Below are 26,414 nucleotides of genomic sequence, written 5' to 3'. Positions count from 1 at the left end.
TTTGGTTTGGTAAGTATAAAGTAGAAATTTTGTACTTTTTAGCCTATAATGAAGTCTTTGCAAAAGGCTCAGTAACATAACAAATGATCAAGCTTTTCTTGATTAAAAACAAAGACCTGCTCCTTTGCTAGTTTGCTTGTTTCTTACTGAAGCAAATGAATCTTGCCTCCAGTGTTGAGATATCCAAATAGATTCAGTTCCAAAGAACGGGCTGTTTCTGGGTAACTAACGGTATGAAACACTGTTTGAAAAGTGTATTTGAATAATAACGGGGCAGTGGTTGTGGGGAAAGACTAGTAATAAAAAAGTTAGATATCGCTCAAATGGAAGGCTAATCTGATACCATTTTAATATATTCTGAAATAGTTTGTCCTTTCCTGGTTATCCATGCTTCAAAAAGTATGTTGAGAAATTGAAGGCAGTTCAAAGAGGAGCTAATAGGTGGAATACTGAGAGTCATAGTACAAGGGGAAGGAGGCGAGACTGTATATTATTTCTTCTGGTGTAAAAAATTTGTAATATTTATCTGAAAAGAAACTGTTCCCTTTTCTAGGTTTGCATCAATATTGCTGTTTACAAGTGAATTAAGTCAATAGCTTCAGGTAGTATCTTGGGAATATAAGTTCCATGTGGGTGATGGTTACTGAGAATGACACTTTCTGTTGTGTTTAGGCCCACAGTATGGAACAGTAGAAAGGGCTTGGTGTGCTTTTATGTCAGAAGCTGAAAAAGTGAGTGAACTACATCTAGAAGTAAAAGGTTCACTGATGAATGAAGACTTTGAAAAAATCAAGAACTGGCAGAAGGAAGCCTTTCATAAGCAAATGATGGGAGGATTTAAGGAAACCAAAGAAGCAGAAGATGGATTTAGGAAAGCTCAGAAACCCTGGGCAAAAAAGCTGAAAGAGGTACAGCAGTAGATTATGTATTAGATAACCTGTGTTACGATATATTAATGTCTCAAATCTCTATAAGGGAGTAAACTCCCTATTCTCTCTGCTGGACCCTCCTTTCTCAAAAAGATCTCTTGCTTTCTGTCCTCTTCTGAAAATAAGTATTTTTCTCTTGGTCTCTCCTAATATTAGTGACTTCAGTGAAAATCTGGAAAAAGTGGAATTTAAGATATTGTTTTAACAGTGTCTGATTTCATGCATTTGAAAGTTAAGAATTGTTCAAAGAAATAAGCAGGGGAAAAGTGTTTGTGGCTTTTTTCCCTACTATGTAACGTTATTCTTAAATAACAGGTTTGTAGAAGAAGGGGAGCAGGAGAACATGGGCATGAGGAAAAAATGTTCTGTTGGGGACTTTCTGTAAAACCTTTTCTTGAGTCTCTTCCACACTTCTCTAAGCTGTATGAGTGACATTTCTTGTATGGTGAGAGAATGCTGGTTCATAAGTACTACAATGATTTTTCTTATGTTGATTCTTGTGTATTGTTCATTCCTTGGCCTAAATGAAAAAAGAATCCAAAAAAGAAAGAACATCCTGAAACAAAACCTGACACTTTCTTCATTGCAACATGATTATAAGGCAAAAAAAAAAAATCAGTTGATGGTTTTTGTATAAACTGTTCTAGATGCAAATATTTGAATCTACTTTGTAGGTGGAAGCTGCAAAGAAAGCATACCATGCAGCCTGCAAAGAGGAGAAACTGGCTATATCCAGAGAAACAAACAGCAAAGCTGATCCAGCACTAAATCCTGAACAACTGAAGAAATTACAAGACAAAGTGGAGAGAAGCAAACAAGATGTACTAAAGGTATACTGCGCGATAACACGCTGTTCATATGTAGTCTTTTTAACCTATAGCTTGACCATATTTCAGCTTTTTTTATTTTTTCTTCCTGAATCTGCCATGGACTGCAGTGCAGCTCACTTACTGTTATGATCCTATACCAAAACTTAAAGTTTTCGCCAAAGCATGTGTTATTGCCAAGTGCTGCTATTTCACCTATATACTTTCAGCAGGGAACAAAGCAGAATAAGACAGTGAACTTCTAGGACAGAGTTCTACTCATTTAGTAGTAAGGGTTGAGTGATTTCATTTGAGAGGCTGTGAGATAGGTACTAAAAACTTGCTGACAACATCTAAACTCGGGGTAATTCTTGACTGCAGAGTGCATTTTTTTTTTTAAGAAAGTAAGCTGATACAATCCATGTGTTAAAAAAAAAAAAAAAAAAGTAAATACACTTTTGGAAATGCCATTCTGTTGCCCAGTTTGGGCAACAGTCTCTTTAGTGGGCTGCTATCGAGAGGCTTTTTTTGTGTGACTTTCTTCAAAAACATCTTTTCCCTTTGAGAATGCTTTTCTGTGGTCTGGAAGCCTGATGTTACATCAGGTGGGATCTTTTAATTCCTGTCTGTGGACTACTACTGTAAATTACTGTAGAGTCTGAGGTTCTGTCTGTTAAGTGAGCTCACAGAGTATGCAATTTATGTTCACAGGGATCTATACAATATTTGGGGTTTTGGTCATAACTCACAATGGACTAAGTAAATTACTGAAGGAGAAATGACAACGCTTTGAAATTATTTGGCAATCATTAAATAAGAGACCTGTAACTTGAAAGACTGCCTGCTCTCATTTACTCTGTGGCTCCTTTGGGTTTTATCTTTAGTATTACATTAACATTTGTCATGGTTTCTGTTAAAAAGCCAGAGAGGAGGCTTAGAGCTTTATTATAACTGTTATGCAGTTTTGTTCGATAACTCTTGTTGTGACCTAATGGGTACAGTGGTCATGAAAAGAGAATGCAGTTTGGGAAATTCTGGTCTAAATCTTGGCCATTATTACATTGCTAAATCTCTTATGTAGGGTAGTAATAAAATATATTGCTAATGGTTTGTTTTTCCACCCCCAGACAAAAGAAAAGTATGAAAAATCACTGAAAGAGTTAGATAATGCCACTCCTCAATATATGGAAAACATGGAGCAGGTATTTGAACAGTGTCAGCAGTTTGAGGAAAAACGCTTGCGTTTCTTTCGAGAGGTGTTACTGGAAGTTCAAAAACACCTTGACTTGTCTAACGTTGCAAGGTAAAATTGTGTAAAACTTCAAAATAATTGCTTAATACTTTTCAGTGAAAAGTAATCCGTACTTGGAATAGACCAGACTTTGGAATCTGATTTGTTTCTAATGTGTTGCTTCAATTTGTTTGAAGTTTAAGTGAAACAGCTTAATTCCTTTTGTTTAAGATCAGATTAGCATCTATCCCCAACATTTGCTAGTTTTATTTAACACAGTGTTAAATGAACCGATAACCCCTCATTCTTCTTGTATTTTTATAGTCCAATGTATGGAAATAAGAAAGGATTCAGAGCTTAGAATAAAAAAAATGCTGGATCTAAGATTTGAAAAAGGAGGGTTTTGGTGTATTATGTGTCTTGCATGTTTATTGGAGAACAAACTACAATTTATTAGTGTAAGACAGCATGAATTTGTAGCATAAAGACATTTACTATTAAAATATTAGACATCAGTCTAAAGGAATTACCTTAACTGGGGGATAAATGTTAAAGATCCATTGGTTGACTGTTGCTGAACTCTTGTCCATCTTAATTTCAGAGTCTTGTCTTTATACTGTAGTATAGATAAAGCATGTCTTGTATTTTGTTATACAAAATAAAGTGACCCTCCTCACTACATTCTAAGAAATCTAAACTTCTGCTAGGGAACTCAAGCCAGAGCTCATGCAGCTGATTTTGTCAGACCGTGTGGCATGTCATCAGCTACTACAGGCCATTTTGATACAAAACTACTTCAGTATGTCAGCAAGACAGTGGTTATAATGCTTTTGTTTTCTCGTGCATTTGAGAAGACAGACACTGATACTTGCAGCAAATGCTGTAACGCTAGTAGAATTTTACATCCCACTTGTAACAGCAGAGTTTCATGTGTGCTCTGTTGGCACTTCAATTAAAAGGAGAAAAGTGTGCTCCTGGCTGGCTGTTCATTTCTGTTCCCTCTTCTGCTAGTGACAAAACTCTTTTGGTAGTCCAACCAGTGGAATTAAGGAGCTGATCAAGGTAATGAAGAATCTAGTTTGGTTTTAACCCTGATCAGCGTTCCAAACTGACTTGCTATGCAGTCACATGAATGTTAGTGCTGGCATAAGCAAAGGCAGCCACACAGGGGCAAGAACAAATACAGAGCAAACAATATGTAAAGGCAAGATCACTTATTTTAGCATCGTTATTATTTTGGGTTGCTTCAAAGTTCTTATGGAACTGCTGTGGAGAACAGGTTCTTTTTACTCTGAGTAGACAGATAGTTATGATTGCTGCCCATTTGAATTCAGTTTAATCAGGTTGAAAGAAACTGTAGAACAGAAATAACTGAGAAGTAGTTGACTTAAAGGGTAAGACTGGGGGAAGACTACAGAAGATGACCAAGTGGAGAGGCAATGATTTCCTCTTAAGATACTTAGGAGGTTCAAGAGTGGTGTCTTATGGTATGTTAATAAGGTGCAAACAAAGAAAAGAACTCTTAGGATAAAACCAGAACTGTAACTGTTTATCTGTTTCCTTACCTCTGCCTCTTTGAATACCCAGAGATAAAAAGTATAGAATAAACCCCCAAAAGGAAGTCTGATTTTTAACTTTAAGACTAATAATGCAGAAGAGCACAGTCCAGAAAACAGCCCTGCCCTGTTTTCCACAGATGTAGACCTCCAGTTAATTGTTGATTTAACTGATGGCTAGTGAGTCATTCAAAATTACTTATTCTCTTTCTCAAAAGATGTGCCTTTATTGCTTAAATACATTTAAAGAGCCATGGATGTAGAATAAAAACCATACCGCATACATGTTAAAGCGGTCCAGTAATATATAGAAATTGAGAAATTTGGAAGTATATTTTGAGGAAGCTTGGCTCCTTGACGGTGTAGTACTAATGTATTCTAATTCTAAATTTTGTGTGACTTGGTGTGGAAGGATTTTTCCCAAATTCTGTCTAGCTTGAATACACACTAGCAGTTCTGTGTCTCTTATTTTAAGCCTTGCAGCTGTTGTGTTAAGACCTCTTTATACTCAGAGTTCCATATTGCACCATATTGGGGTTTTTAGTATAAAGCAATTGCACTTGTAGTCACAGTCTGTAGAGCTAATAACTCCTGTGCATAGTCGAGGATCAGGGAATCAAAGTTATATCTACAACATTACTTCTATTCTGTAAAATACTTAGGAGAACGCAATTTTAACGAAAAACAATTAGACTAAGAGATAAGTAAAAGTAGTAAGGTTCTTTTTTATAGTATTTGATATTTTGTATAAAAAGTACAGTTAGTAAAATCAGAGAGTATTTAAAACAATAAAAGCAGTTAGCAGATATACCTGCATAGGAAAGTTCTCTAACTCCGCTTAAGGTTTGAGATATTTATTTTTATAATGATTTATTATTCTCATTGGATTAAGATGGGAGTTTTCACAGAAGGCTATCAACTTATCACAAAAACAGTTTCTACTGTCTTGTAGACAAGCTTTTAAATTCAAGAAACTTCAAGATTGGCATTCATTAATTTAAATACATTCCTATGTAAATCTGACATTTAACAACAGCCAATTAAGTTACTTTATACAAGAGTCATAATTCTAAAATCTGGCAAATAAGGATTTTGTGCTTTTTGTGAACTTTCAGCAAACTTATTTGTTTGGACTATTCTTCCTTTTTTACAGGCAGTTAATAAGTCTGTCAGAGTTTTAAAATGGCTGTCTTGTTCTAAGTTTTTTCAACATTATTGTGAACTTTGAAATATTTTTTTTTTTTTTTAATCTGACTAGGGGATTTGCCATGTTTCTAAATGTTATACTAAACTTGAAGACAAATTTGTTTTGCAGTTACAAAAATATCTACCGTGAACTGGAACAGAATATCAAAACAGCAGATGCTGTTGAAGACTTGCGGTGGTTTAGAGCTAATCAAGGTCCAGGGATGTCAATGAATTGGCCTCAGTTTGAGGTAAGGTCAGAATACTTAAAACCCAGACTTGTTCTGTTTTTTCCTCTTTGCTTTTTGTTCTATTCTTTTCTGGTGTAACTCGTAAATTCAGGCTTCCAGCAGTGAATATTTTTGTTTTTACAAGTCATAGTAGTTTTCTTTTCTTGATTTCCATTGGGCTGTCCTTATCCCCCAACTTTTGGAGGTGATTATATCAGGCACCTATTTAAAGAGAAAAGTCTATGGTGATTTATTTTTTTTAAAATCTAAAGTCATTACTGAAGTCATTAGTAAGCTGTGTTTTAGTTGATACACCGTTGACACCTGTATACGTTATCCTATATGTTTTAATTCTCCCCTTTGGTGTCTGATATCAGTTTGAACCTCCTTGATGTTAGAAGGTAATTATACTGTAGGCAGCAAAGACTGAAGTTTGAACTAAATACTTCAATCAGTCCTGAAAATTGGTATTTATATGTCTTAACTAATTTTTTTTCAATACTGTTATATTAAAAACGTTCCACCTTGAACCAGTTGGTAATTGTATTGCTGAACGCCATCTTCAAAAGAAAGGATTTTTTTTTTTTTTAAAGTAGTGTTCTGCTAACACAGCCTGCAAGAAACAGGTACCAAAATGTATCAGTGCAGATCATACTACCACAGTATTGAATAGCTGGGATTGGGATGAGTCTGTCTGACCAGAATCATGGGTTTAGTTGAAATAATGTTAGGCATTAAATTAATGGAGTGCAAGCATCAACTCTGGCATGTTCACTGTTCTCTTATTAACTGTAATGGAAAATCACTTGTTTTTAAAATATTGAGTAACTTTAGATTAGAAGGTTTGAGAAAGAAAACTCAAAATAGTACTGTAGAATTTCTTTGCCTGAAACACTGAACTACAGTCACTTCTGTGTGGAGAAATTACCATCCTTTCATAAGCATTATAATTAATAGATCAAATACTGTTGTTACTATTTTTCTAATCAAGCTTTTTCTCATTTACATGCTACAAGGATGACGTAAGTAAAAAAAAAAAAAAGTCATGATCAAATGAATATGAAATTGCATTATAAACTGCAAATATGCTTAGGTCAGTGGTCTTTTAAACTATGGTAACTCAGAAATCCAATATGTATTTGTACAAAGTTAAAATAATGAGGCATCTCTGAGAAGTTGCCCAGAAATCACTGAAAACTGACTGGCTGTGCTACCATGTATAAACCAGTAGTAATAGCAACTTCCAAAATCTTCGTTTCCTGTTAAAAATACTTAATTCGCTATACAAAAGGTGGCATTTATCTCCTGATTTTTTTAAAATTTTTTTTTTACCTTTAAGGATTCTGAGATGAAACATGTCTCAGCACAGGATATTTGCTTGCATTCAGTTTGTTCTCTGTTGGTTCGTACTTTATATCAGTATGTGTCTTAGTTTGACTTCAAAGGTAGAAGTTCTGTTTAGGTCTCATCATGCCCGTCTGTCTGACTTCTGAAACATCTGAATGGTTCAAAACATCAAGGAGAGGATACTTTACAAATGGCATCATGAGTCTTGTCAACTGTTACGTTGATTTGAGCCTTAACTCTTATGGATGGCTTTTAAGGCCAATAAATTTCTCTAAATCTAGAGTGAAGTACCTTAAGGGCTCAGATCTTAGGGACAGGAGGTGTGATATACAATGACTTTAAAAATGAGCTGCTTCTCAAGAAGTGCTCCAAGAATGACCTATGAAGTAAGACCTGTCTTAAATTAGATTATAATACCTTTTTAAATTAAATGTTAGGTTTACCTCTTAAAGCCAGATGTCTTGGCATTATTTGAAACAGTGAGCCCTCTCAGTACAACTTCTAAAGAGCTGCACTGGCCAACCCCTTTGATTTCTCCAGTTGTCTGCCAGATGTCTGGTATTTTAAGTCTTTTCAAGGTGTTCAGAATACTAAGCAGGGAAGTACAGGTAACCTTGGGATTTGTGAGTAGCACAGATACCTGTTTGCATTGCTAGGGTAGGAACTAGATGAGAACTGTAACAAACATTTAGAGTAACTTATCTGTAATAATTATTTGTACTGTTGTATGTATAGATGTATGTTCCATAACTCAGTCTGAAAATTAAATGTGATAATTACTTGTTTAATTAAACTTCTCAGTCATGGTTTGCATTCATTGATAGGAGTGGTCTGCAGATCTGAACCGCACTCTCAGTAGAAGAGAAAAGAAGAAGGCTTCTGATGGAGTGACTCTGACTGGTATTAATCAGACAGGAGATCAAGTTTCACAGCCTAACAAACATAGCAGGTATTTTTTTTCGTGCCTTAAAAGATTAATTGGGAAGGCTTGTTATCTTCAAGTACACTAAGCTCTATGGGATCAAGAAGTCGCTGTCCAACCAAATGATAATTATCTGTGAGCATTTAGTGATGTGTTTCTGCAGCTCACAAAATATTTTGGGAATTAATTCTCTGTTTTACAGTTCTATTTCCACTGGGAATTAAAGAAAACCAAATTTCATGAGAAGTAGTTAGTCTGTTGCTATCTTCCCATCTCTAGAAATGACAATTATACTTTGATATCTTAGCTTGCAAAACATTGACTCACTTCAGAATTCTGGATGTGATTAATACAAAACTGTTAACAGCAGCTGCTTTAGAAAGGAATTAAACTGTCGGGAAAAATCACGCTGCCTTTTACTGCAGGCAGTAAGAAAAAGAAATTATGGTCCACAAAGGATATTCTAATTCTGGAGGAATGTATCATATGTGAAACTTTCCGAATTTTTTTGGATCTTATGCTACACTGGATAAACGTTTGGGGTTTTGTTTGTTTGGGTGTTTTTTTGGCTGGACAAGGGGTCTGCTAAGAATCTGCTTACTGGGACACCAGTGACAGTGTTCTACTCTTAAACAGACAGGGTCGCCATAATGCTCTTTCTTTTCCAAATTAGCAGTCTTAGTGTCCAGAGTAACACAGTGCAGTCAGTACAATCAAGTTACAATCCCTTTGAAGATGAAGAAGATACTGGGAGTACTGTCAGTGAAAAGGAGGACAATAAGATCAAAAAGTTGGTGAAATGTTGTTTTTTAATTGTTTTCACACTTGTACTTTCTCTGTCCAGGGTTTTCTATTTTTGGTTTCTGTAACACTGTGCCGGTCAGTGCATGAAGACCTTTTAAGCGGTTATGTAAGCAACACTGTAACCTAACTCGTCTTTCCTAACAGATGCCATATCTGTTGCCTTGATCTTTGGTTTGAAACTACTGGGGTTATTGGCAGTTGCTAACAGAACTGCTGTTGCTTTTTTCCTTCCCTTACCAGTCCTATAAAATGTTTGAACTGACAGGTTTTTCTAGTGAAACTGCTTCTGGAGCTTTACTGCTCTGCGTGTTCTCGCTGAATAAATCTGCTTTTACGATTGCTTTCTTTTTATTTAGGACCTTCTCAAACAGCTGCCTGTTACTTCAATACACACACTAGGGATGTCATACCACTCTCTTAAATGGCATGTGCATGCTTAACAGTGAACTTTTCTTTAAACGATCAAGTTGTTGCAGTATAATGAAGTTTCTTTATTGGTGGATTGCAACGTACAAAAAGTGTTGAAAGCTACTGCAGAGGTGCATAGAGATTTGGGAGGAAGGTTCTGCGAAGCAATTTAAATGTCTTATTCCAAACCAGATAACTCCTCTCATCTGCTATCTGCATACCTTTTACCTTTCTAGAGTAAATAATCCCATGGATTATATAGATTTCTCAATAGAGAAGTCTTTGGAGTTTGTGGGGAGGTTGTCTTTATCTTTTTTTTTTCCTTTTTCTAACTTTGTAAATGTATTGCAAGAATGCCCCTTTTTTTTTTTTTTTTTTGAATGAGGCATTGTCAGCTAAAGATAGGTGAGCAGATACCAGAAATAAGGCTTCAAAATTGGGCCTTAAAGTGGAGTTTAAGCTTAATTAGGGGAACTGATATCTTAGTGGTATTTCTAGTCTCCTATTTTAAGAGTGGAAAAGAATAATTTAAAAATTGTTTTCAGTGTTAGCAGCTATGAAAAAAACCAAAGCTACCCTACAGATTGGTCTGATGAAGAGTCCAACAATCCCTTCTCTTCCACTGATGCAAATGGAGACACTAATCCATTTGATGAAGATACCTCTCCTGCAATGGAGGTGAGAGTACGTGCACTCTATGACTATGAGGGCCAAGAGCAAGATGAACTCAGTTTTAAAGCTGGTAAGTTTACAGGATTCGCTTAAAATATTTATCAAACGGAGAAAGGGTGGGGGAATTTTCCTCTTCAGCTTTAATTTCCTGAAGTAATCTGTTTCTCTGATAGTATAACTCCACTTACAGGATCATATCTAACCCTCACCCCTCTTGATAGTGCTTCTTAGTATCCCCTGTTTGGAAGCAACAACTAATCTGTTTGGAATATGTTGGGATGCATCTGTTTGGGATATTCCTTTCTTACCACCTTGTGTTAAACAAAATGAGGCGCAGAACTGATAATCCTATCTCCTCCTTTTCTTAGTTGGTAACAGTAATAGCTGCTGCTTTTAGCTGTCTAGAAATGGCAACCCCACAAAGTTATCTACTTTTTAAAGGAAAAGACTACAGTAGCTAACCTTAAAACAATATCTCATCATCTGATATTGTTTCTGTTTAAACTGGAAGCATCCCTTTTTTGGCCTCCATCTTCCTACAGTGCTAACAAGGTTGAAAACTTAGCCATGGACAGATAATTTTTTTCCTCTCTCCTTCCATCCCCCGTCAGTGTATGTTAAGCACAGTAACTGTCTTTACCTGGTGGTTTGTTTGGGTTTTTTTGTCTTGCATTATATTAGGGAACACTTACTATATATCTCGCTTCTTAGGATGTTGCATTTCCCTTGAGCCATAAACCATGTTCCCGTTTTACCTCATTGCTATAGGAGTCAAGAGAACAGAATAGAGGCAACTGACAGGAGAGACCCACGCCACAGTATGTTTCCACACATATGAAGTTGGCACAAGGGCATGATGGCTGCATGCCATGGATGCTGCTGCCTCCAGTTTGTCTGGGCTAGTTCTACCAGCCGTTGTGCACTGGGCGAGTGCCTGGGCAGTTCACTCAGCCCCCGAAATAGAAGACTCAAGGTTTTCATAACCTGGCCAGCCCGGAGGCAGCACCCTCTAGTGATGAAAGGTGATATCCACAGCCAGTCTGTGCCTTTCAAACTCTGTTGTTCTACTGTCTTGCCCAGAATTGCACATAAAAAGTTTACCAACCAGGAATTCCAGAACAAGATTGCAGGAGTGGTTTAGCAAAAGCAAACAGAACTTCAGTTTGTGAAAATGAGATAGGCAATCTCTTTGATCTTGTCTCTCTTCCTTTTTGCTTGTCATTTACTCCCTTCTCCTGTAATGACTGACTGAGAGGAAAAACAGGATTCACGTGCTGAAAGAGAGTTTGAGAAAACTTTTGGTTCTACTTCCCTTTCAGCTGGGGTTCGTAAGAAGTATGCTGCTTCTATACCATCTACAGTGGGTCTTAGATGTTAATATAGTAATCAAGTCAATAGCTACTTGGTGAACTGTTAGACTTCCATTCTGCTTATGGAGAAAGGTGGTGCTCAGAACAGTGTGTTTCCAGGTCATGTTATAAATGCAGTTTGTTTTTTAAACCAAAAAGTACCTCAAGTGAGGTGGTGGGACTTCCGCCTTCTACTCACCTCCTTTCTTTTTCAGTAGTGAAACTCCATACATCTGACTCTTCTTCTTTGTAGTATTGTAGGTTTCCAGAGAGAAGACCCGGATTGGTTTGTCCATTAACTTTTGCTGAACTGTGCCCTGACAGAAGGCCAGTAATAACAAAACATCTGGAGCTTTCTCTGGAATGCACAGCAGCTAAAATTATTCTTCATTCTGTAGACTTTAACTGCTCCTTTTTCAGCAGGGGATGGAAGTGTGCTAATCCTCTTGAAATATATGTATTGTGCCTCTCAAGCAACAGGATAGCATTCCAAGGGTTTACAGTAACAAGCCTTTTGGTGGCAAAACTATGCAATGTTTATATACACAGATGTAAGGATTAAATACAAAGTTAGGCACTCTGTGCTTTAGTACCAGCTGTGTGACTTGCATTAAACTATTTGAACCAAGTGGTTCTGAGTGTGAGGTCTGTATAAATAAAGTACAGGAAGTATGAACTGTAAGAGACATATGTAGGCTTAACTTAAAAACAGCTTAATACCTCTGAAGGAAGAGCTTTAAAATATGTTTTAACACCAAATTTTCTAATTGTATCAATTGTAGGAAAGGGATCACATGATCAACTATGAATCCCCTTACAGAAGCTGAATTACAGAATGGCTACAGTCAAATGTTGGTTTTAGGCAGAAGCGTCAGTGTGCCTGGGTTGAAACTGAACATACAAAAGACTAAGGAAAAAAATTCACCAGGTCATGCAAGAGTCAATTTAAAATGTACTCACTCCTGTGCTCCTATGTAGACTATGCCTAGACTCCGAAGCAGCTGTCAGCAGAGGATTAATGCATTGTAGAGATCTGTTTAAATGTATGCTGATACTCTCAGATGAGATTTCCTTGGATATTCAAAGAATTTGCCTACAAAGCTTTAGTGATCACTTCTAGGTACAAGCTGTAGTATATATGTTCTGCACAGGGTCCATTAAATGTACTTTAATACACGAAACTTCTTTTTATTAGCGGAATACTTTATACATCTGTCTTTTTCTTTTTTCTTGGCAAACAACTGTAGGAGGCTTCCAAAGAGGAAGAGTAACTTTGTTTATTCATATCTTATGAGAGGTTTTATAATTGTGTAACAGGATGGTACGCAACCATCTACCATATGTCTAGCTCACGCTACTGTGTGTCTGCCATGGCTAAGAATAAATATCTACAGTAAATGTAGGCCATGCGATGTTGTCAAAATGTGTTATTGTATATGCTATCTTTATTGCAGTTGTTAAAGACCTGTTTTCGTTATAACTGTTGTGCAGATGACACTTAAGTGTCATCAAGTCCTAGCCGTTAATACAAGTGCAACTGCACTGGGGCTTACTGTTAATGCAGTGTGGCTTTGATAGTCATTGTTTTCACTCTTTATTAAAATACACTTCATAGAAGTGGCAGGAAAGCTTGAAATTCTCATTCTGCAGTGCTAGAAACGGTGGAAAAAAATTGCAAACTGTCCATAGTGCCGAACATTTGTTCATAACAATGAACAAATTAGTTATCTGGTAAACTTACAAACTAGAGCAGATGATACTTCAACTTTTTTTAGCCAGCAGAGGAGCTATAGAAGGTATATATCTGAGAAGACTGAATATGAAGCTTGTCTGTTTCTACCAAAGAACTGATAGTCCCTAGGCTACTTTTTGTTCTCCTAAATTATACCAAGAATGTGTATTTATAGTCATTTGGGACTGTACTAAGTGGTTAATATCTTCAGCATGTATTTCCTATTGCTAACTAAGATGAAACACAAATCAGTTTTATCTAGGGAAATAATTTGACACAAATAAGTTGTACATGAGGAAATAATTGTTAATTAGTCTTGCCATTTTTGCCTAGCTGAGGTGGACATTCATTTGTTCACATACAGCATCTTGGAGTCTGCAGCCTCTCTAATGCTAAAGTATTTCCTGAGGATGTACAAGATTAGATATGAATGACAGTCAGAATGAGGTTATGTTATAGTTCATAAATGTCTGAATGGATAATCAGTGTCAGCTTTTGCCGTGTAAGTTAGCGAGAAATTTCTTAGTTATTTTTTCTGGAGCTACATCAGCTTCCAGCAGTATAAAGCCAAAGCAATAAAAGAGAAAGTAAAATCCCAATCCTTATATTTCTTAAAAAGATAAGAAAAGGAGAGAGAGATGTAACAAAGTGTAAGGTATAAGATTCTTTTAAATCTTTCTACATCACAACTTAGTAGTGGTATACTCAAAAGCTGCAAATATAATTCAAGAGAATTTGACTGCCATGTCTTAATGTTTGTAGCATTTTCCTCCTTGTATTCCACGAACATAGCATTTTCCTCCTTATATTGCACAAACTCTTCAAAGAGTATATATTGACAGTAAGCCTAATGAAACATTTATTTCACTTGCACTGACTTTTTGTTGAGCACCAAAAATGTAGGATTATTCTGATTGTTTAGAGGTAGTTGTACTATCCACAACTATCTTTGTTCACACCCTTTAGAGATAAGGGAGTATTTGATCTTATAGTGAAATAACACTGTATATAACTTCAAAAGTTTGCATTCTTTATTATGCTTTTAAAAAAAATGCTATGACCTTTTTGAAATGCCATCAATGTGACGTTTTCACTTCAAAGTAGCTTGCTTCTTCCTATTTTTGTGAAATTGGGAGCCATATGTAAATCTCTAAGTGGCATTCTTGGTATCAAAAGCGTGAAGAGCAAAGAAGGGAGACTGGGGCCTGAGGTGGGCAGGAGAAGAAAAGCAGACGTAGATAACTCAAATTATCTTCCTGTTGTTACTTAAAAGGTTACAGCTTGTTAACAATGTTCCTTCCTTTTGCAGGGGATGAGTTAACTAAAATGGAGAATGAAGATGAGCAGGGATGGTGCAAAGGACGTCTGGATAATGGACAAGTTGGGTTATACCCAGCAAACTATGTAGAACCAATCCAGTGACAAAGGACAAGGTTAATAAAGAAGTGTTACAAAAGCTCTGTAGGCCTGTACAGTATATATTTAAAGCAAGAGGAAGCTGAATGATGTATAGAATGTATATATTTTAATGAAAAGGCGAGAGCTTGATGCTGAAATTGTGATGATTTAAAGACAAAAGTTTGAACTAATAATTTGACATTGTTTTTACACATTGTGCACAACGCAGAGGAAAGGGGGTAGGTTGAAAAAATAGTATGATAGGAAAAATACTTTTTAAGCTTTTTCTTCCCACATGGTCTGTTATTGTGACTCCTAAACATTTTTGCATTTTCTATGCTTGTGCCTCATCCTATCCTAGGTATGTGGCTTATGCTCACTTTTGTTTAATCAGTTATTTTAAGTGACCTTCAGTAACTTGCAACTTGAATTTTAAAGATTATTATAGTTAATTTTCTATTTGTTCTTAGCAATGTCTGAAAGATGCAGTATTTTTTTATTTAAATGCTATGTAGTTAAGCACCTTTTTGTATGCTTGAATTTATCAATTAATACTTAAATTATGACTTAGATTGAGTCACCAGTTGACTGAATGAAAACTCTTTCCATGTTGTAGTAATCTTTCTATGTTGTCAGCATGGCTTGAAGTTGTAAAACAAATACTGTATTTAATAAATATCTGTTACAGAAGGTTATTTGTAGCAGAGATATCTGCAGGTGCCATGGGTTGGGATCCTATTATGAATGTTGTTTAAGTGGTTTGACACTTAAACTAAGAGTTTTCCATCTAGATCTTAAATGGCTCTCAAAAGAAAGATAAATTATACATAAGCCCCAGAAGAGTAGCTATTTCTAGCACATGTTTGCGGGGGGGTGGAGGGGGAAGAGAAAAAACCCTCTCCTTTAAACTGTTCATGATTTTTGGGTGATTTGAAATGTTAAGTCTGTGAAGACTTAATTTTTTGAACAGAGAAGACTGTAAAATAGACTAAATGCTTTTTATTAAGAGACTATCTATGTTGTGTATATGTACATATAATTTGATATTCCAAAATATAAAGAGCATGGCTACTAGCTATCAAGCCTTTTGATGTCAATAAGATTTAGACTGTTTTAAGAGTTTAAATTATAGGTATATTTAAATCTGCTTTCCTGCCATATTCATTACTGTACCATGGATGAAATATTCTATGATTAGGTTTTCAGAAGTACAGTAAATACACTAACATACCCAAAATCAGTATTTGTGGATAAATTTGTGGGTCAAAATATAAACTAGTTTTAGTCCTTACATGGATTATTGTAGCAGAACACTGTAAAATCTACATTTGTTTGCAGTTACAACTCAGTCATCTGTAATCGTATCAAATAGTATGCATTTGTGACATTTAAAACTGGGTTGTAAAATTACAGCAGATTTGTGTTTAAGAAAAAACCCTAGGTATCAGGTAAGTAGATATGCTATGTTAGAAAGCTACACTGTAATGAAGCTAACAAATCTATTTTGAGGTAACTATAAAACACTGTTGGTAGTCTTGGACTTTATCGTTTGCTTTTTGAGCTTATAGATATATTTAGTCATCATTTTCAATGAATCAAAATGTGCAAGCTTAGAAAATGGATGTATGTATGTGTCTGTCAAGGAAAACTTATCAACATAATTGTTCATCCACAAGATGATTACTAAAATTGTCAGGAATTACTGGTTTGGGTCTCTGTATTGCAAAATATTTTAGAAGACAATAAAATCTGTTAATCTCTTAAATACACAGAATGTACCTCTCGCTATTTCAATGTATGGGAAAATAATCTTATGAAGCAAATAATCTGAGTATTGCATTGCAATTCAAGGTGACAAAATCTGCATTGTCTAAAAGAGCCATAAAGAGGAACGTGACATTAGTGACATTGTGCTGTTAACAAAAAAAAAAAAAAAGGTGAGGTGCAGTGCACATGGGCTGTTGGCAAGGCATTCCAGCAAAATGTTTATGGAAGAAGAGGAGACCATGTCTTTTGTGGAAGTGCAAGACCTACTGTGATGTTGCTTTCTGTAGTATGGTCAAGTCTGATACAGCTTGGATGTTTTTCGTACTATCTGAATCTTTTCTGCCTTTTATGAGAGTTTTCTTGTTGACTGGCAGTGATTAATGTAGTAGTGTTTGTGATGGCTAGCCAAAAGTTATCTCGGCTCCCTCACAAATACTGCATCTTTTGATCTAAATAAAGTGCTAGGTTATTTTTATGCTGGATGTCCAATTTGATGACAGCACCATAAGAATCCAAGTGGAAGGGACCAAGAGACATCTGTAGTCCAGCGTTCTACTTAAAACGCAGTCAACTCTGCATTCAGACCAGATTGCTCAGGCCTTTGAGCTAGTCTGGAAAACTTCCAAAAACTGATTTCATAACCTCTCTGTTCAAACGGTTAGAATGCTTAATTGTAATTTCCACCCCCACCCCCCTTTTATTTGCGGTTAGAACCTGCCTTGTTGCAATTTATGACCATTGCGTGTCGTTCAGCTGTGCTTGGATGGAGCCTGGCTCTGTTGTTTTGATAGCCGGAAGGCTGCTGTTGGGACCCCAAGACTAATCTCTTCTCCAGGCTGAAAAAGCCCCATTTCCTCAGCCTCTCCTCACAGAGCAAGTGCTTCATCCCCCTGACATCCTTCCACTGTACTTGCTCAAGTTCATCAGGATCTTGCACTGAGTGTGGGTGGGGAGGATGTCCAAAACTGGACAAAATCTTCTATCATACTGAGTAGCAGAAGCTAATGGCAAACTTAGCAAATATTTGAAAAATAATAAAGTGTTTTCAAGAAATTATTTGACTGCTAACAAACAAGTATAAACAATAGGCCATTTTAAGTGCTTGAAATTCTTATTATACTTCATTTCAATGAGGACTTTGAGAAACACTTGGATTTGGTCAAATGAAAATTATTAGTTTCATCCTCATTTTGAATGGACAGCTGTTTACCTTGCACAGATTAATTCAATTGAGAATTTTGCTTTAAGAACATGGATCTTACCTCATCATCTAATATGTAGAGTCTGAATATAATCATCATAGACAAATACAGAATAAGAATGCAAGGGACTTCTGGAGGCTACCTAGCCCTGCCAGGGGACCTCAAAGCAGGTCCAGTTAGAGCAGGTTGTTCAGGGCTTGTCCAGCTGATTCTTGAACATCCCCAAGCATGAAGAGTCCACTACCTCTCTGAGCAACCTGTTTTAGTGGTTCATCGCTTTCACCATGAGGAATTTTTTTCCTTATATGTATCAGAATTTCTAATGTTTCCTCTTGCACTTTGTTTGTGCACCTTTAAGAGCCTGGCACCATCTTCTCTGCTTTTCCATTAGGTAGCTTTAGCCTGCTGGCCACACTGTTGCTAATACGGCCTGGTGTGCTGTGGGCCACCTTTGCTGCAAGGACATGCTGCTGATTCACGTTGTTCACTCTGATCCCCAGGTCTTTTTCTGCAGCACTGCTTTTTATCCTGTCAGTATCCAGCCTGTCCTGTTGAGGTGGAGTACCTGTGCAGGTACAGGATGCTGCATTTACCTTTGGTGTTCATGAGGTTCTCATCAGCCTGTTTCTCAAGTGTTGAGCTCCCTCTGAGCAATGGCTCTCTATAATCTCTAATTTGGTATCATCTGCAGGCTTGTCAAGAGTGCATTCTGTCCCATCATCTAGGTTATAAAGCCACAACTAATATTGGCCCTAGTATTCATCCCTCAGGATGTCAGTTGGATTTGCTATGCCCAAGCACAACTGTTTGAGCCTGAGAGTCTAGACAACTTTCTATCCAGTCTATTTAGTCACCAGTTTGACTGTAAGGATGCTACGGGAGGCTGTGTCAAAAGCCTTGCTACAGTTAGTTAAAGTGAGTAAGTAATGAAGCCTGTTGAGCAACAGTAGAGAAATTTTCCTTGTAAATTTATCCTGGATTTAAGCAGCTATAGTTCACTCTCACAAGATTAAATTTACAAGGTATAACAGGAGAACATGATGCTCAGCATATGATTTCTTCCCATCCTGTCCCATCTGTTTCCTTTAAAATTCTGAAGGGAAATAGTATGTTTCAAAACTTACTAATGTCTATTTGCTTGGACTGATTGAGTTACCTGAATGTTGCTGTAACATTGAGCATCTTCCAACCTTATAGCATGAAAATACTTGCCATTTGCATAGTATTTCTTGAATGCTTTGAAAACACAGAGTGCCTTGTTTCACAAAAGCTGTTGACTTTTTAATCTGGATATTTGCAACGATTGCTTAACAAATTAGGTGCTTTGTCTTTTTTTAATGTAATATTGGTGGGTATTTCCAGTAATTGATAACATTGACGAATTTGTCTAGTTAAGAGAATATCAAGAGAGCCTTTTCAGGAAAATAACAGGCTATTAGAGAAGGTGCAGAGGTTAGCAATTCCTGATGCACAATCCAAAGAAATAATAAAATGCCTCTTAATTTGTTGATTCTGAGGCTGAGAGCTTGATGGCAAAATTTTGAACAGTTTCCCCCAAACTGCCTCTTAATTTACTTATAAGCTATAATATGAAAATATGTATATTTGCTATATACAGACAAGATGCCAAAAGCAAAGCTGTACTCTCAGTGTAATAAACCAATCCATTGCTATTATCTCTTGCTGAGATGTGTGTGAAGTTGGTCTGAGCTGATTTTTCTTTGTTCTAATGTCTTCTTTCTTCCAGTTATGTCTCTATTCCTAACACTTGCAAAGTAAACATTAAGACAGACTTCATGATTGGAGATAAATAGAAATACTGAGGCTTCTACTGGAAAATAAGAACACTCAATAAATGAGATGGTTTTGTACTAATCTGGTATAATTTGGGTGACTTTTAACATTTTTAACATTTGTGTCAGCTGTCTATTATCGTAAAACAAAGAAGAAAAGGGAAAGAATAGAGAATGGTATACTGAAGGTTGGATGTCCAGCAGCAATACCTCCTGTTCTCCTGGAGTTCCATCTGTTTTTAAAATAACTATAAGGTTACATAATAATTTTCTTTCTTTTTCTCCAACCTTTCTGGTTTGGCAGAAAGTTGTTCATTCACCTCAGAACAAGAGGGAGCTTCCTGCTTGTGGCTGAAAGCATACCTAGCGGTCAGTTTGAAGAGCTGCAGATTCTGTTCCTAAAATGAGAGAATACAAGATAATTCCACTTTTATTGGTATACTTTTATTTCCTCACTTTGCTTGAACTAAAACATAAACAGCAATTTCAGAACCTAGGAAGGGTCGTGTGGTAATTACTACAGTTGACAATACCTTCTGTGTGTTTGACACCTAGCAGTTTACCTGCTAATGCTTAGTACGTATCATTGTCAGCCTGCTTTACTTGTTTTCACCTGTTAGAAATTCAGATTCTTGTGTGATACTATATTAATACTGTAGCACAAAATTTCAAAAATACTTTAGGTGCTTCTTGAACCTTCCATTCAGGGAAGAGTACCTACGTACATCTGAAAGTTTTACTGAGCACTTGTCCACATTTCAGAAGGAGTAATCTCTTCTGTAACAATGACTGTAGTAGGTCAGACAAGGTCTGTGCCAGAGGTATGTAGTGGGTGCCTTGAGAGGAGTGTAAGAATAGGACATATAGAACATATAGGAATATAGAACATATAGTGATACTTCAGCTATATTATTTTTTGGTTTTCAATGATCTGTGTCTTTGGTCCTATGAAATAAGAAAAGGATAATTCTTTCCTTATAATTTTGAAAGTTCAGTTCACTGCCTTGGCAAAAACTGAACATGGCATTACTGTTCATACAGATCTAAATGCAGTAGTTCAAAAAAGAGAACCTGTGATCAGTTCCAGAAAGAGAACCAGTAATGTCATTTCTTAGTAACTAGTTCTGACCTCATTAGAGAGGTTCAGACTGTATTTTTATTTTGCATTTGACTTTGAAATTCCCTTGTTGCTTTATCTGGTCAATCAGTACTCTACAAGGTCCTTTTGCAGCTGTTTTCCACTTCTGTGATCATAAGTAATTTAATATCAATAAACTGCCACCTTTCTACTCTCCATTTTTGTAGATAAATACTCAAATCTACAAGTCCCAAGCATAAATGCTTCTGGAGTTACTTCCCACTTTTTATTACTGTAGTCACTAACTGATTTATTAAATGATCATTTCCTTTATTTCCTGGCAGTTCACTTTGGCTTTTATGAGGGACATTAACATGAACTTTTTGAAAATCCAAGTCACCTGTTACCTCAGCTAGATCACCTTTCTGCATGACCCATGACATCTCCAATCCTGTGAGGTCAAAAACCATATCAATTGTGAAGTAGAATCATAGAATCATAGAATGGTTTGGGTTGGAAGGGACCTGAAAGATCATCTAGTACCAACCTCCCTGCCATGGGCAGGGACACCTTCCACTAGACCAGGTTGCTCAAAGCCCCATCCAACCTGGCCTTGAACACTTCCAGGGATGGGACATCCACAACTGCTCTGGGCAACCTGTTCCAGTGTCTCACCACCCTCACAGTAAAGAATTTCTTCCTAATATCTAATCTAAATCTACCCTTTTTCAGTTTAAAACAATTACCTCTCATCCTATTGCTGCACTCCTTGATAAAAAGTCCCTCCCCATCTTTCCTGTAGGCCCCCTTTAAGTACTGGAGAGCTGCTATAAGGTCTCCCTTGAGCCTGTTCAGCCCAGGCTGAACAACCCCAACTCTCTCAGGCTGTCTTCACAGGAGAGGTGCTCCAACCCTCTGGTCATCTTTGTGTCCCTCCCCTGGACTCACTCTGACCAGCCTGTAGTTCCCCAATGTATAGTTTGCTGACGTGTGTGCATGTGTGTGTATCTGTGGGTCTCTCTGAAATGGCAATCATGAAAAAAAACAAGTTACCTGGCTCTTCCAATGTTGTTTCCAGTGTCCTGAAGTTAGTGGTAGACCTCTTCTTCATATATTCCTTTGCATACTTCATACTTTTTACTGCCACAGTACTATGTACTAAGTACTATGATGATAGGTATTTCTAGAACACCTGTGCAGAAAACATTAAAATTTGATTGCCTTGGCATAGATGAAATCCTGTAGGTGGGTTTTGCAATGGGATGCTACTTCTAGCTGTAGCTTTGCAAGTCCCTTGTATTGCTATTAGAAACAGGCTCAGCTAAGCACAACTGAGTGTGCAGAGGGGTTGTCTGTAAATTGCAGTATAGTGACTTTTTGGCTTTGTACTGGGCCTTGTTGAGATGTAGACCACTTTCAAGTGTGGAAACCTCCAAGAAACCTCACCTGTTTGAAGTGGTTATGCTTCTTGATGTTATCAGTACAAACAACGCATTACTTCTAAATAAAAATGTATTACTGATGTGTTGAACTGGTTTCAGCTGGTTCTTAATGTAGTTACTAAACTGCATTTCCATATTGTGGGAGCAGGCATTTGGATGCTTGATCTTTCTGTTCTAGAGAAGAGGTTTTCTGTATGGATTATTTGTACTGGAATGACACATGTCTGGGACTATGTTGTGTCTTCCAGGATATAATTTGCAAAGGGAGGCTGGCCTAAAACTTCTTGAGCTACAATTGTCATGAGGCAACATATTTTCATTTCGCACAATATAGCTGTGAGCAGTAACAAATTTTGCTCAGTACCACCAAGTTTTCCAAAGGACATCAAGCACAATTCATACGTATTCTCTGGCTCTAAGGGAATCTTTGGCACTGGGAGGGTAATGAAGATCTAGCTAGCATGACCTGGGACTGTACCTGAATGGTTATCCTTTGTATTCATATGTCCTGGTGGAACTGTCTGGCAAGATCCAGGAGCCTGAGACTTTTGTTGTGGCATTTGAATAGGTGAGAGTAGGAGAAAGCATTGGAACAGGTTGCTTTGCCATGCCACATCAGCTCACAGAGTAGCTCTGGCATCCAAATATTGGGTGTCAACAAAGTATTACAAGGACAACCCATCCGTTTTAGGCCTAGTCGCGGTATGCAGAGAAGAGAATATTAGCACAGAATCATTCAGACATCTCCAGTCCAACCTCCTGTTGAAGTCAACACTGAACTAGAAGCAGTTCAGTGCTGAGGGCATTGTCTGGTTGGGTCCTGAAAACCTCCAAGGACAGACATTTCAGTTCCTCTGGGAAAACTGTTCCAATGTTTGACGCTTCTCATCTTTTCTTCATATCGAATTGGAACTGTATCCTGGTTTGTTAGTAAGAATTAGAGCCTTGAGTTTTGATTTGTCAAATAGCAACACCCAGTGTCATACTCTGGCATGCTGGCAGTGAATTGCTCTGCATTTGTACCTGATTAGAGGGCTTCTAATTCATACAGCCCTTCTAGGGAATGCTGTGCTTACCAGGCATTTGTTTCTAAGGGTACACATGGAGCAGTCCTTCCTCTGTCTATGTTTATCAGACCACCTGGCATGGAAGCAATAAAGCAATTTTTAAATGGTTCTCTGTGCACTGGGGATAGAAATATGTGTATTTTGGACATTCTTGGAAACTACTAGCAAGACGTGACATTACTACACTGAGGTCCACTTTCCCACCGCTGCTGCTATTCTTGCTTTGTGCCTTCCTTCTTTCTGCAACCCACTCAAACCACAAACTTGCTGAAGAACGAGAGGCCCACTTATTCCCTGGAAACATTCATCACCTTTCAGGGCTTATTCTGATGGTTTCCATTATTTAGAATCTAGTTTGTTTCTCCACTGGGACTAGGCAAGGAGATTAGAGGGAGAATGGGATATGGAGGCTATTTCCAAAATATCTTTAACAAATTGGCATTCCTTCTTATGGACAAAGAAAATGACAGCACAACATGCTGTGGATAATGGGACCAGGGAAGGAATGTGTGCTCCTTGGACTGTTTTTTGTCAAGATGAAAATCTGCTGAGGATTGAGGATGTAACCAACGTCAGATGAGGGGAGTCAGCCTTGCTTGCATTGCTGGTCTGCTACTGGGTCTGGGTAAGGACCTGCATTGCCCATAATGGCTGCTTATCAAAGTAGAGGACACCCCAGTGGACAAATCTATGGACACCCTTGAAGGTAAGTTGTTGTTGGGTTTTTTTTTTCCTCTGTTTTTTTTTTTTTTTGGGGGGGGAGAATTATTTTTATTTACTTAACGTGCAGAGCAGCCAGTAAATTACAAGCACTCCCTTCTCCCTGATGGTGATAGACCAGCCTTCCTTCTACTGTTACCTCCATTTGCTGTATTACCTTTTTCCAGCAACCTAGAGGCTGCTCTAAGATTGCCTCCAGGACCTGTTTACCTCCCTCAGTTTTATAAGCGTATGCTAAATGCTTTTCTTCCATCTTGTCTAGAACTCCTCTCCTAGCAATCAGCTGAGCTTGCAGTCTGCAACAGGAATCTGTCTAGCGTGCACATCCACATAGTTGAATTGCAAAGTATGGCCTTAGGAGAGAGGCACTGTGTGTTTCTGAACACTATCATGGGCTGATACACTTCTTACTTCCTGGATGGAGACTTGAGAGCTGTGTATGCAAGCTAGCTCTGAACAGCTAGCAGCCTTTTGACATCCCAACTCGGGGGCAGAGAAGTACCACTTCCTGAAGTAGGAGGCCAGCAGAAGACAGGAGGACCAGACCCAGTATGGCATTACTGGCCACTGCTTCCCAGAGATACACTTCTGGTCTCCTGGGTTGCTGCAGTGCCAGGAGCCAGTTGCCTTTGTGTGCCATTGCCTGGGGAGGCAACAGTGCAGCTGGGGAAAGTATGGGATGATAAATAAGATCATCCTTTCCTAGGATCATGCCAGACAGATCATTCTTCAGGATGACCTTGTTTTTCTGATGTTAATTGTTCCAATCAATTGGCAAGACTGTATCCCTGCCTTTTTTTTTTTTTTTTTTTTTTAAATAGTAGTTGTAAAGTTGATGTAATGGACTCTTTTTCCTTTGTGGAAATTTGGCAACTCTTTCTTCCTGTGAGGCCAGCAGCTGTAGGCTGGGATGGCAATCCTCGTGCAGTCAGATGAGATTTGGCAAGTATCTCTGGAGGGGAGGGCACTGCAGGGAGTACCTATGACTACATATGCAATGTCTTCCTGAAACGTAAACATCACTTTGAACGGGAGGTCTCTTGCTAGGCATTCTTGACAACAAGTGATTGTGAAGGGGGGGGTGATTATATTTGTTGGTATGAAACAGGCAACAACTTCTGACTCTACAGACTCCGATGTTTTAAGTCTAGTCCCCATGTTACTTGGCTGTATGCATACAGATGGATTTTTGGACAGTTATCCAATAGTTTGATCAGGCCCTCTACCTGTAATAGTGCCAGACTGAACAAAGTTAATCTGGAGTAAAGAGGTTGCTTGCTGCCTGCCAGCAAATGTCCACACTCTGGAAATAAGAGTAAAATTTTCATGCATTCAGCTGCCTGTCAGGATAACTAGTGGCTGACTTCTACTGATCAGAACGTGCCTCGGTTGCAGCGCCAAGGGCCCAGCACGGGACAACACGCAGCATACACTCCAGCAGAAATCCCTGAACTAGCACTCAAGACTGTGCTGTGTGCCTGCCTCATGCGGTGTGGCCAGAACTGAGGCAGTAATGGGTCTCATCACCCTGCATGACTTCCCCACTGACCGGTAAGAACTGGGGGGGTTAATTTCTATGGGAGATGGTGAACCTCTTGGAATTAAGGCAGTGAAGGTGATGTGGGTTTAAGGCTGAGGGGCTGAAGCTAGGCTTTCATGCAAAGCCTTGAACTTGACTAGCTACACAACTCAATCTAGGTCCTGTTTTTAACAGAAGGTTAGAGCAGACAATCTCCAGAGGCCCCTTCCAACCTAGACTTTTCTGAAAGGAAATGACAGAATTATAGAATTTTTGTCTAAACTGTGGTGGGTTTTTTTTCCTTATATGGATAACTATGCAGTCTTACCTGTCTATGTCAGAAGAGTAAGGGAGAAGGCGATAGGCCTTTGTGAGCCTTGATGGTCTCTGATGAAGAGTGCTCAGATGCCATGCCCTGAAGATCCTGCCATGGATCACCTTACTGCTGCTGGCCTAAGTTCTGCAGCGCCACAAAGTTGTCTTTGTGCTGTTTTGCGAAGGCCACCCTTAAGGACTTAGTACCTTTAGTCCAGCGATGGCCATGAGGGACCTGGAGTGGCTCCTGCAGGACCTCTGTTCCTGGCTAGTGTTTGATCAAAGTGTTCATTAGGCTGCCATCTCTGCCTTTGCTGAGCTTTATGCCCCAGGTGATAATCCTCCTGTAAGGTGGAGTGTGAGGGAGGGAGCTGTGACAGAAAGTCTCTGCATGCCGCCAAATTCAGTGCAGCATGGTTCAGGCACTCAAGGGTTTTGAAGCAAGGATACCAGTAAGTTACACAGCTCCTGGTTGTATTTCTATTATTCTGCTTCCTGTTCTGCGAGGCTTTAACATTTCAGATGTATCATCTGAACATGCTGGTTTTGAAAGACCTGTCGTCTTTTTGTTCTGCTGGTCTGGCACCGACTCATTTGTAGCGAAGAGAAGAAACGATGGTTTTAAGTAACATTTTTACAGAGCACTTGCAACCTACTTGTTGAGCCCAAGAGCAGAAACAAGTCTATTCACAGGCCTAATGATGTGCTTTACCACCTGTCTTGAAGGGGAACACGGCAGCTTCACCTTTTCCACAGCCACCCCACGGCGCAGGTGCTGGTGTTTTTTCCGCGGGTTTCCTTTCCGGGTCCCCACGCTCCCCGGTGCCGCCTCGGGCGCCGAGGAAGCGAGGCCGGTTCCTCAGCCCTCTCAAGGCGAAAACACCCACCGCCCCACGCCGGCCGCCTCACAGCCCTCTCCCGCCCCGCGACGGTTAGCGTGCC

General features: G+C 38.3%; 1 protein-coding gene across 1 annotated transcript in view; it reads left to right on the top strand.

Moving 5' to 3' along the window:
- The window catches only part of PACSIN2 (protein kinase C and casein kinase substrate in neurons 2), a 29,316-nt gene extending 12,973 nt beyond the window's left edge, over positions 1 to 16,343 (top strand). The window contains exons 3-10 of the mRNA XM_009879698.1: positions 673 to 908; positions 1,604 to 1,759; positions 2,863 to 3,038; positions 5,838 to 5,958; positions 8,109 to 8,233; positions 8,880 to 8,996; positions 9,964 to 10,160; positions 14,481 to 16,343. Coding sequence (XP_009878000.1) covers positions 673 to 908; positions 1,604 to 1,759; positions 2,863 to 3,038; positions 5,838 to 5,958; positions 8,109 to 8,233; positions 8,880 to 8,996; positions 9,964 to 10,160; positions 14,481 to 14,593 — 1,241 coding nt within the window. The 3' untranslated portion in view covers positions 14,594 to 16,343. The remainder of the gene's footprint in view (positions 1 to 672; positions 909 to 1,603; positions 1,760 to 2,862; positions 3,039 to 5,837; positions 5,959 to 8,108; positions 8,234 to 8,879; positions 8,997 to 9,963; positions 10,161 to 14,480) is intronic.
- Positions 16,344 to 26,414: the final 10,071 nt, after the last annotated feature.

This window comes from Charadrius vociferus, unplaced genomic scaffold (genome assembly GCF_000708025.1).
Source record: "Charadrius vociferus isolate BGI_N301 unplaced genomic scaffold, ASM70802v2 scaffold90, whole genome shotgun sequence".
NCBI classification, from domain to species: Eukaryota; Metazoa; Chordata; class Aves; order Charadriiformes; family Charadriidae; genus Charadrius; species Charadrius vociferus.
Note: the sequence above shows the minus strand (reverse complement) of the source record. Positions and strands in the feature narration are given on the sequence as shown.